The sequence below is a fragment of the Gavialis gangeticus genome, unplaced genomic scaffold (genome assembly GCF_001723915.1).
Source record: "Gavialis gangeticus isolate Ggan-Ray unplaced genomic scaffold, GavGan_comp1, whole genome shotgun sequence".
Lineage (NCBI taxonomy): Eukaryota > Metazoa > Chordata > Crocodylia > Gavialidae > Gavialis > Gavialis gangeticus.
The window spans coordinates 69,096,363-69,106,679 of record NW_017728993.1 but is presented as its reverse complement, the minus strand read 5'-3'; the positions used below and the strand labels follow the sequence as shown (position 1 = coordinate 69,106,679).

The 10,317-nt window shown below is 44.7% G+C and overlaps 1 protein-coding gene and 1 long non-coding RNA gene across 6 annotated transcripts in view; one reads left to right on the top strand and one right to left on the bottom strand.

Moving 5' to 3' along the window:
- Nucleotides 1–10,317, bottom strand: part of LOC109287038 (dimethylaniline monooxygenase [N-oxide-forming] 5-like) — a 128,946-nt gene that overhangs the window by 72,791 nt on the left and 45,838 nt on the right. For 4 of the 5 annotated variants that reach the window (XM_019501968.1, XM_019501965.1, XM_019501966.1 and 1 more), the window contains exons 7-8: nucleotides 9,464–9,816; nucleotides 8,785–8,857 (exon numbers count right to left, since the gene is read on the bottom strand). In XM_019501968.1, the coding sequence (XP_019357513.1) occupies nucleotides 8,785–8,857; nucleotides 9,464–9,816 (426 nt within the window). Of the gene's footprint in view, nucleotides 1–3,920; nucleotides 4,456–8,784; nucleotides 8,858–9,463; nucleotides 9,817–10,317 lie in introns of those variants that run through there. The other variant, XM_019501964.1, reaches the window with a different exon arrangement.
- On the top strand, nucleotides 1,645–3,751 carry LOC109287041. The gene is made up of 2 exons (XR_002094745.1): nucleotides 1,645–2,190; nucleotides 3,320–3,751. It is a non-coding gene; the product is annotated as an uncharacterized LOC109287041 (long non-coding RNA).

The window sequence follows — 10,317 nt, the reverse complement described above, 5'->3', positions numbered from 1 at the left end:
CTGTGGATAAGAGCTTTGCTCCCACTCCTTAAGGGAGCTGATATACTTCAATTTTTACATAGGATCACCTGTTTCTTAGAGACACTGCAGAGACCTAACACACCGGGAACTCTGCCAGCCTGCAGAGAGCTCTTTGCAAAAGTGCAAAATCCATGGGTTTCTCTGCTAAAATGAGAAATCAGCATTTTGCTCCAATAAAGGGGGAAATCTGTGGTTTTTCTGTTTCCATGGGAAAGGGAAAACCACAATCCCTGATTATCGCATAAGTGTGCATCCAGCTGCTCATAGCAGTTCCTTTTGATCTTAACACCTGAAAACCATTTTTGTCTTTCCCTTATTGCACCTGAAAGAAGAAGGGGACTTGAGTCTCTATAGCCTGTGCAATAGTGGTTGGGATCATCCCTCACTGAGCCCTCAGCAGGTGCTCATTAGAGTGATGGTTTCTGTGATGTCACACTGCAACAGTATAAACTGGACTAAGTTCTTACAGGCAATCTGCTCTGATATCTGAGGGGCATTTTTTTGTTCAGCTTCAAAGGACCAACACAGTGATGAAACACTGCATATCATTGCTACCCCATGAACTAGTCATCCCTTGGGCCCAACTATGACATGCAAGGGAGTGAGCCAATAGGGCATCCTAATTAATTTTGAAATACTTAGAAGTCAAACAAGTCAGGGCTAAGGCTGAGAGAGCAGCACTAACCTGTCCACACATAACTAAAGTCTGGAAAATGCCCCCAAAATAAAATGCACCTCCTTGGGGCATCTTTCTGTAGTAACTCTCAGAAATACTAGGAGGGCATGGATCAGGAATTCAAGGCAAGGGATAGAAGGTTAGAGAATAACGGCATATCTCAGCTTGAACACTTTAGTATTAGCGTCAAACGTATCAGAGCTGACAAAGTCAACATCATCTGTATCTTAAACTGTGGAATAAAAATAGTATGAGATTATATCATTACAGAGACTTAGAGGATTTGGTGGCTTCGTAGTACCTATACACCCCCAGAAGCAAGGGAAACTAGAAGCACTGTGAATAGATATGTATGTGCAGAGCAGGTGTGTAGAAATTTTCACTCTTGTTCAGTTCAGCCCACTGCAGTTTGGCCTTGGTTTAGTCCAAAGTTTGTTCCAAGCTCTTTGAGTTAAATGGGAAGGATGCTAGAGGGCAGCTGCTACTCAGTTTGGCGCAGTATTGTAATAATGCATTGCAGATGACAGTTCTGGAATGCTACAGGCTGTGATGAGTTTGCAATAGACTATGACCTGTACTTCTCCCACAATAGTGTCAGGAGTTGGCTACATTATCTTCTGGGTCCTAATCTGCCAGTACATCAAATTACCACATTATCCAGGCAAATGAATAAGCCATCTGGGAAGATCACTATAGATTTTGGGGCTCAGCCTGCTGGACATATGCACCATAGCAGATGAAGAAACCTTGGACTTTTTAGAGCAACCTTGTCAGATTGCTAACGGGCTGCAAACACATTGTTTTCCTAAGCGCAACTAAATCATTATCCTCTCTAGTGACAGTTTTCTGGCAACAGATCCTTCTATTTGCTTCCAGCATGTTTCAAGGGAAGAAGTGTATAAATCACAAGAGTGAGGGAGTGAATGTACAGTTGTACAGGATCCAAGAATGAATATGGAACCTGAAGCAAACAGAAATGCAAACCCTTTCCCCTAATTAAGAAAGGCTGCAAACTGACCCCATGCAGAAAAGACCCTAGGTTCTTTCTGTTTTAGGAGGCAAGCAGGCTTTCTCCCCAACTCTGCAATGGCAGGTGAGGGAAGGATCAGCTGATTAAATTCACAAAGCTCTTACCTCACTTACCTTACAGTCTGGAATCCAAGCAGCCACAATTAATCAGAAAGAAAACAAGTTTCCAAAGCCTGACGGGATGTGCCACCTGTCGGTAAGACATGGCATGGCATCTCCCCGCTACCTCATGCACAACGACACCCCCTCAGCTTCCTTTCCCCACTGGATTGTGCCTAGATTATTTAGACCGTATGTTCCAGACTGATCCAGAGGGATAGTAAACACTACCAAAAGGATGTTTTTATATTTATTCACATGTATACAAAAAGAGAGAAGAGCTTCTCTTTAAGGCTGTGGAAACCTTTGACAAATTTACAAATACAGTTCTTAGAAATCACACTTTCAGTTATTCTGCCTATTTCGTCTGGCTAAGTGTGGTCAAACAGAGTACTGTTTGTCATCAAAGCATTTATCCAAGCTCCATAGTGAAGGCCAAGTTCCATTTTGTACTCAAAATAGGAATACACATCTTTGTTATGCATGAAAACTACATTTTCTTTCCAAAACCAGAATTTTTCTGTGGACATGGAATGAATTTTTCGAGAATCTCCCAGTTAATCAAGTTGAAGTTAATTGTAAGATGGGCATTTTAATATAGAATCTGTGCTAATTCTCTTTCTTTGCTAAAGAAACTAAAACCAGGCTCTAAGTCTCCTATGTACTTACAGTTAATTGAAATTTTATCTACTCTATTCTAAGAAATTATGCTATAACTAATAAATGATGAAAATGATTAAAAACAGTTGAGTGCAATTGTTGTGATTATATATACCATAGGTAGATAGCTTAAAAAACTTTATGCCCCCCCCCCTCTTTTTTTTAAGGAACATTTTTCGAGTCCAAAGTCAAATCAGCCAAATCAATTCCAAATCCATGAGTCATTCAAGAACCATATGTGGCCCTACTACCAGCAAGCATCCTCCACCCCCACCTGGGGCTTCAGATGCTTCCAAATCCTTGGGCAGGTGTCCTACATGCAGGCCCAAGTCTGGAGGCTTGGGGTTTGGATACCCCTGCATTTCACTTGCCCTCAGCCATCTGGCCACAGGAGCAAGCTAGGGAGGAGTCTCCCATTTCCGTAAAGTCAGCGTGTAGCCAAGATCCTTTCACTAGAAGCTGGCCAGTGGGAAGCTAACTGAGGCTCTCATAGGGAGTCCTGTCCACAAGCAGACAAAGGTACAACCCTCCACTACGCAGTGCCATTTTAATTACATTACCTTGGCCAGGGTATTTCCCCTGCTAGCATCATGGTCATGGTATTTCCCCACTACTAGAGTCCCAGTGCTCTTGTTCCCCTGCTGTACAGCCTCAGTGCCAAAAGTCATGGATACAGCTGTGCCTGGGGGTGCCCAAACTAGAGTGAGCCTATAGATCCTTTAAAAACATGTGACAGGTGGCTGTGTAAGCTACTAATAAGAATTCTTGACAAATGTTTGGTCTGAATCATTGCAAACAATAAACTTGGTGCACACAAACTAACTTTAGAGAAAGATGGTGATTAGCTGAGTTATGGCTAACGTCACAAAGGCCCAATTTAAAATTTCTTGAGTTGATGGCCAGGGTTTGTCTGTAGGCTGTAGAATCATAATAATCAGGTACAGCAATAGTTAATAACTTGACTTAGTTCCCACCTTGTTTCTTCACATATAACTTTCACCCAAGTTTTCAGTTATTTTTAGCTCTATCGAAAGTCCCAGGTGCTTGCTTTATTCCAGCATTAAGATCACTTTGGATGAAGAGAAAAGCCTAACAAGCACATTTTTAAAGGACTGTTTTTCAAGATAATAGTTTGAGCTGAAAATCAATTACGTACCAGATTCCCTTGTCAATTTCCAGAAAAAAAATAATTCTGTGCTCCTGGCAGTTAAGTGCTACAAATCACATATAACAAAGGGACTGAATTTCTGCATTCAGAGAAAAAAATATTAGCCTGAACTAGGGCCTTGCTTTCAGTACATCAGCAGTGTGCAATAGGGTCAAAGGGTGATTTTCCAGAAACGTGATAAGCAATGGATATTTTTTTTTAACTGACACTGACATCAGTCTCATGCTGAGATACATTTTTTTTGCTAGTGGCCAAAGAAATATTTAACAGAACCAAAGATCTCAATTCTTATACAAGAAGAGTGGTCCTAGTCAACACTGAGTTTTGAGCAGCCATGTCAAACAAGGAAGGTTGTGAGCTCAAGCTGCAGAGGTAAAGTTATAAACCAACAGAGATCCAGAAGGTCAAGTTTAACACAATCCCTTTTTCATATGTAACAAGGCAGAAGATAAGCAGTTAAAAGTACGCAAGAATTACTGCAAAGAGAGCAACAACACAAACAATCTTAAGTAAAAAGGGCACTGAGGAATAGCTGATAGAATCCTCTATACTTCTGGTTTTCATGGGCCTGATGATCCGCTCTTTCTGAGTCAGGATGGCTCTTCTGGCTCCATCCCACTTCCCTGGTCCTCTCAGGCGGTACTGGTACGGTGTGCATGGGCCAAAGAAAACCTCCATGGCTAGCTTAGGATCCGTGAGAAAGAGAGACAGTAAGTTGGGCTTGACCCCTGTCAGGCTGGCAATTTCATCCATGTATTGAACAAAATCAACTTGGATGGTGTGACGTTGGCTCTTCACATACCTGCAAGGAGAGGGAGGCACGGGCATTCTTGAATGTGATCAGAGACATGCAGGTCAGGTAATGACACTTCTGAGGGGTACCACACTAGGTGCTTTTTGCCCCTCAGTAATTAAATTCTCATTTTCATAGCTTGAGCCAAGGGAGAAAACTGGGTCACCATTTCAAAACTAATAAGCATGTGGAACCATCCAGACAAAACAGCTATTACCAGAAGGAAATCTCTATGTCCAGCCAAATTCCTGGAGCACGTTTGCTCCTTAAAGAAAATGGAAATGAAACTTCCCAAACTTACACATTCTAACAACAACTCCACAATCCACAGCAATATCATCGACTTATCTAGCCACATGCTCAGCCCATCTGAAGTGTCTGCACTCTCCTGTGGTTCCCCCTCCAAATACATAGCTCAGTAAGGTTCAGCTATATGGACATCTTGGGTATGTGCAGACGAGCGCAGTCTGTGGTGCTGCAAACACATCTGCAGTGACACATACTGCACAATCTAGTGTTCTCCGTGCTGCAAGGGTGCACTGCCCAAGCATGTGCTGTACTGTTTTTTTTTTCCCCTGGATCTTGGTCGTGTTATCTGTAGGCCCCCTTCCTTTACTTTGCTGGACTTCTGGTCATCCTTGCCACTGGACCCTCCATCCACTGACAAAGTTCCTCCACTGGCTGCCTCCCCCTATCTGTGCCCTGCTGGCACTAAACTTGTCTTCTTGGCATGATCCTGGCCATCAGTGTCTTCTTGCCTTGAGGCACTAATCATGACCTTCTTGGCCCTAACTGCACCTTACAGGCGCTAGTTGTGGCCTCCAGCCTGCCACATAGCAATGCCCATGCCTTATAGACATACCCATGTCTTTTGACCCCCTGGGGGAACTGCGGAAAAAAAAAATGGCACAGTGCATGCTCGGCCAGTGCATGCTGCTGAAAAGTAGAGCCAGGTCACCCAGAGCTGTGCTGCAGCTGCCAGCCAGGCTCTGCGTGGCAGATTCACCATGGCTGCAGCCCCAGGAGGCCTGCAGGATCCCAAGTAAGGCTGCTGGGGCCAGCACAGTGCTGGCCCTAGCCTCCCCTACCCCACCCCACCTGGGGTAACTTGCTGTGTGCCAAAGCATGTGTGGCGCAGGTATTCCTTGGGGATGAAGAGCTTGTTCTCCTTGTCCTCAGGGAACCAAACATCCACACATGTCTGGATGTGCCCCTCAGGGCTTTTTTCCCCCATCACTTATGACTATGGGAATATTTCCATGGCAAGGAGCCATGCAATGATCAACCCACCACAGACCTGACTTCTACATAGCACAGCAGGAAAGATGCTTTCTGGACCACACCTGAGGGCTGCAGCCCCGCTTACATAAACTGTTTCCGCCTCCACGCCCACTCTGAGGTTGCCAGAAAACAATAATGCTTATGCTGCAACCTCAGTCCTTCAGAATGGAGAGCCATAATTAGCTTGAAAAAACACTCTGAAATTATCATACAACAGACTGATCAAGTGAGGTGCCACTGTTGTCATGGACAAAACAGCACACATACAGGAAGCTGAGAGACAACTTTCAACATGAGATTCCTTTCATCGCATCTTATAAAGTATGCTATTGCTTATGAAAGCTCATGCCTCACTGAACCAGTTAGTGTGTAAGGTGCTATCCTGCCCTACTTTCTGGATTTCAATACGAAATCATAATGCAATTAAGAGAGTTAATGGAAGTTCTCTACTTTGAGTGACTGGTTTACATAAGTGGTTTCTACAACTGCCAGTGGTTTTAGTTCAAGCAGCAGTTGCATGGGCCTTTAGCACTGATGTTTGTGGGTTGAAACCTGCCATTAATCCAGTCAAGCATGAGTTTAAATGTCAGGTGTGCATACCAGCAGGTGTGAGATGCTTAGGACGAGTTCCCCAAGCTTTGTGTGGGATGCTTGGAGGAGTGCATGAGATTCTGGCTCTGGTTATGTTTGGCCCACATAAAACTGATATGGATTTTTCTCCCCTTATCTCCAGTGGTTTTAATCACAATCTGTGGGTATGGATGGGAATTTCATAGGCCAGTTTTCTAGGGATTTTTTTTGTATATAATCTTGTTCTTTTATAGTTCAAAGTCAAAGGCAACTAGAAATGGGAGAACAACCCAGACCAAAAAATTTTTGCCAAATAAAACTTTAAGACAGATAAAGCTGGAAGTATTTGATCCTGTAAACAAAGTTTGTGACACACTGTGGGTGTTTTAAAACATGATAAGCTCAGAAAATTCTTGGTCACCTGCTCAAACCTGGTGTGGTTTCCCCAGTTATGAGGTGTTATGACAGCATTGGCCTGAGGGTAGAATGGTGCCCCCTTTTTGGCTGAACTAATCCTGCCCCTCACTCCAGCTCTTTAGCTTACTCCCTTTCACTATCTCTGGATGTAATTTTTTTTAGCATTTAGGAAAGGTGTGTAGAGCCTTGGAGGGATCTTGGTTGTGCAATCTGTAGGCCCCCTTGCTTTCCTTTGCTAGATCTTTGGTCTTCCTTGCCACCAGACCTTCCATCCACTAACAAAGTTCCTCCACCGGCTGCCTCCTAATCACGACCCTCTTGGCCCTAACTGCACCGTAAGGGCTATAGTGGTGGCTTCCAGCCTCCCCCATAGCCATGCCCATGCCGTACAGGTCTTACTCTAATTTGGTTCATCTGGCTCAGGCATCAGCCCTCTCAGCCTCAGCCCCTTTGCTGCCTCTGCCCTCTGGGACTTTGACCTTTGAGGAGCTAAAACAGAAGGTGTTCCTCAGGCACCCCTTCCTGTGGCCTCTACGCTGCCCCTGCAGCCACAACCTGGTCCTCCAGTAGCTTAAATACAAAATACAAACATAAAGCCTTCAGTCCCTAATGCAAGTTTGTACCATCACACTCAGGTCTATATGCTCTGGAAACTCCTGTCTATGCTGCTAGCTTCCTTACAGCCCCTCCTGCAGACAGGAGCTCCACTCCATCCAGGGAGCAGGGCCTAATTGACTGCACTGCAGCACTGACAGGTCTTAAATATGAAATTATTGTATTGGAAGCTCAAAATGTTCATATTTGCTGAAAAACTATTGCACATGGGAAAATATGCAAAGTATGCAAATAAGCATGCAAATAAGTCTTCTTGTTTATTTTCTATTGCTCACTATAAGATGCCTGTGAGTGAGTGAAAACTGGGTTATCAAAGTTGAAGCATTTTTTTTATTGAGGCAAGTAATCACAAGAAAATGCTGACAGCAAACCCAAAATAAAAAAAAAAAAAAAACTTAGTTAAGGTATTTGTAAATGTGTTGATTTTGTTGTTTAAAATTGAATGTTAAGGGAGTGTTAATGTGTAGTCTTTTGAAAAAGGGGTGAGTGGGACCTTGAAGTGTAAAAGAGACAGTCTGGTTGTGTTGGAAATCGTAAATTTGTTTTGTGATGGTATTTTGTAATAAAAACAAGTCCCCCCTCATCCCCCAAAACTCACTTAAGGCTCTCTGAGAGTGACTTAGGTTTTGCATATGCTGCTGCCTCAAAAAATAATGTACATTTTGAGTACTTTTGCTATTATTGCTTGTATATCATATAAGGGTTGAAATTATTGTACAAATATGATAATTATCATACATTTGGCAACACTGCTGCACTGGCTCAGGGCTTTTTTCCCTAGGTTCCTCCCCTTTCCAGTCACATGGCCCCCTTAGCTTCTTTATTGGGCCCAGGTGTCCCCCGTTGGCTCAATAAGCTGCCTACTCCTCTCTGCTGCCATTTACACAGCAGGGCTGCTTACTCAGTAGCTGGCTTAAATGCAGCTGTTCCTATCAAAATGCAGCTCTAGCCTGCTGCTCTCCCCTCTTAAAGTAATAGGGGTGTTGGCCCCTGTTACAGGTGCCCACCAGTCACCCCTCATCACTGTTGGTTGGGCTTTATTCTTAGGTATCAGTGAACTCCATCCAGTGACCTCAGGATGGAGGACAAAGGAGTGAGTCTGTAAGTCCCTAGCTCTTGCCTCCTTTAACTCTGAGATTGGCTGGGGAATGAATCATCTCCCAGTTTAGATCAGTGTGAAACAAATCAGAAACCCAGCCCAAGTACCCAGTGCTCCCAAGATGCTGTTCACAAATCTATGATCAGCCTGAAAGCTCTGTATCTCTTCCTTTAGGTCACAGAGCTTGGTGATTATGAGGGTTTGAAATGCAGTGAATGTAGGGTTGGTAATGGTTACTACAGGGGTACAGGGAAGCTGGAAGTGCACTAGGGGAAGAAGAAAAGAGGGTGAGCAGTTGTTTGTCCTGGAACTTCCCTACATGCCCCATAGGAATTTTTTCTTATAAGGGTCCTTACCGTTTTGCCATTTCCTCTTTCTTCTGGGTAATATCAGCTGTCATGTCACTCATAGATGGAAGTGAGTTCAGTCCTAGAAAGGAAAGCCCAGAGAGTGAGAAAGCCAAAGGGTGGGGGATCCTTTGTTAGCAAATTAGCCCATTCCCTGAGAAACCTGGGTGTGAAGGATGGGGGCGGCTTCTGTGGGACACGAGAAGCAGTTTCTGGGAAAGCTGGGATGGTTGTATTGGCCCCAAGTCCTGGAAATCAGAGCTCCTAGAGTGCAGTGGACTCCCAACCCCTCTGAGGGACTGGAGCTTAGTGAGCTGGCCTCTGCCCCCATCCTTGCTGGCCTTCCCAACAGCTCCAGCACCACTTCAAGGAAAGTACTGCCTGTACTTCTCTTCTCCCTCATGTGATCCTGGACTCAAAAACACTTCCCAACTTCTAGATAGGCAGAGAAAAGGCCAAACAACCAGAGGAAGGGCTGTGGCTGCTCTGGTTTATCTGGGATTAAAACAGCACAAAGACAGAGGGAGAGAATAGCTGGCTCGGCATGACAGACTAAGATAGTGTGCAACTGCCACCCATCTCCAGCAAGGCGACTTTCTAGTGCTGCCTGCAGTTTCAGACAGGTTTGTAATCCAGAAACTCCTGTCCAGAAGCTGCTAATCTATTCCTTGGGCACTGGCTCACGTACCCTTGAACACACGTGTGGCCCAACGACACTGGAGCTCCGAGATGGGCATGATGGCGCCTAGTGGCTGGACAAGGCCAATGAAAGCCAGTGTTGGTTTCTCCAGGTGAGGTGGAAAGACAAACTTATACAGAGAGATCTGGTTATCAACCACTTTGACACAGCTCTCAAGGAAAGGGAAGGAGAAGCTGTATCCTGTAGCAAAAACAACCACATCAATGTTGTCTTCTTTGGTACCATCTTCAAAGATAGCAGCAGTTTCAGTGAACTCGCTCACGTTTGGTTTCACTAGCACTTTGCCAGAGATGATGCGGTTTGGCAGATCATCATTGACAGTTGGATGCTGGCTGAGAATCCTGTACAAAGAGAAAGCATGTAAGAATCACTAATGGCATGCCTCTGAAAGCCTATGGGGGAAGGATCCGTATGACTATTAGGTATCTTTGGGCCTTTGTTCACTACCATTTGCTGTAGAATAGCTGTAGTTAGGCTGAGGTAGAATGGCTGCCTGGATGGTGAATGATCGCTGTAGCTCAAGCAGCATAAAAGAGGCCTGAAAAGTGTCAGAAACTGTTGCCTGAGGGTACCTCTGGACAAAAGACATTTCCTCTCTGCTATTCTCTGCCTTCTGAGAACCACAGTGTATAAGTCCTAAAGGCTACACATTTTTAAGTAACCATCTTATCCCTGCTCTAGGAACTGCCTTGGGCCTGGAGACAGTACCGTGGCAAGAAAGTTTGGCACCTGGGGCAAAGCCCACAGCAACAGCCTGCCCTTGCCCCGCACACAGATCCGGGGGAAACACGCCCCTCACCCCATGCTTGCCCAGGAGTGCGCACAAAGGTGGGAGCCGCCCT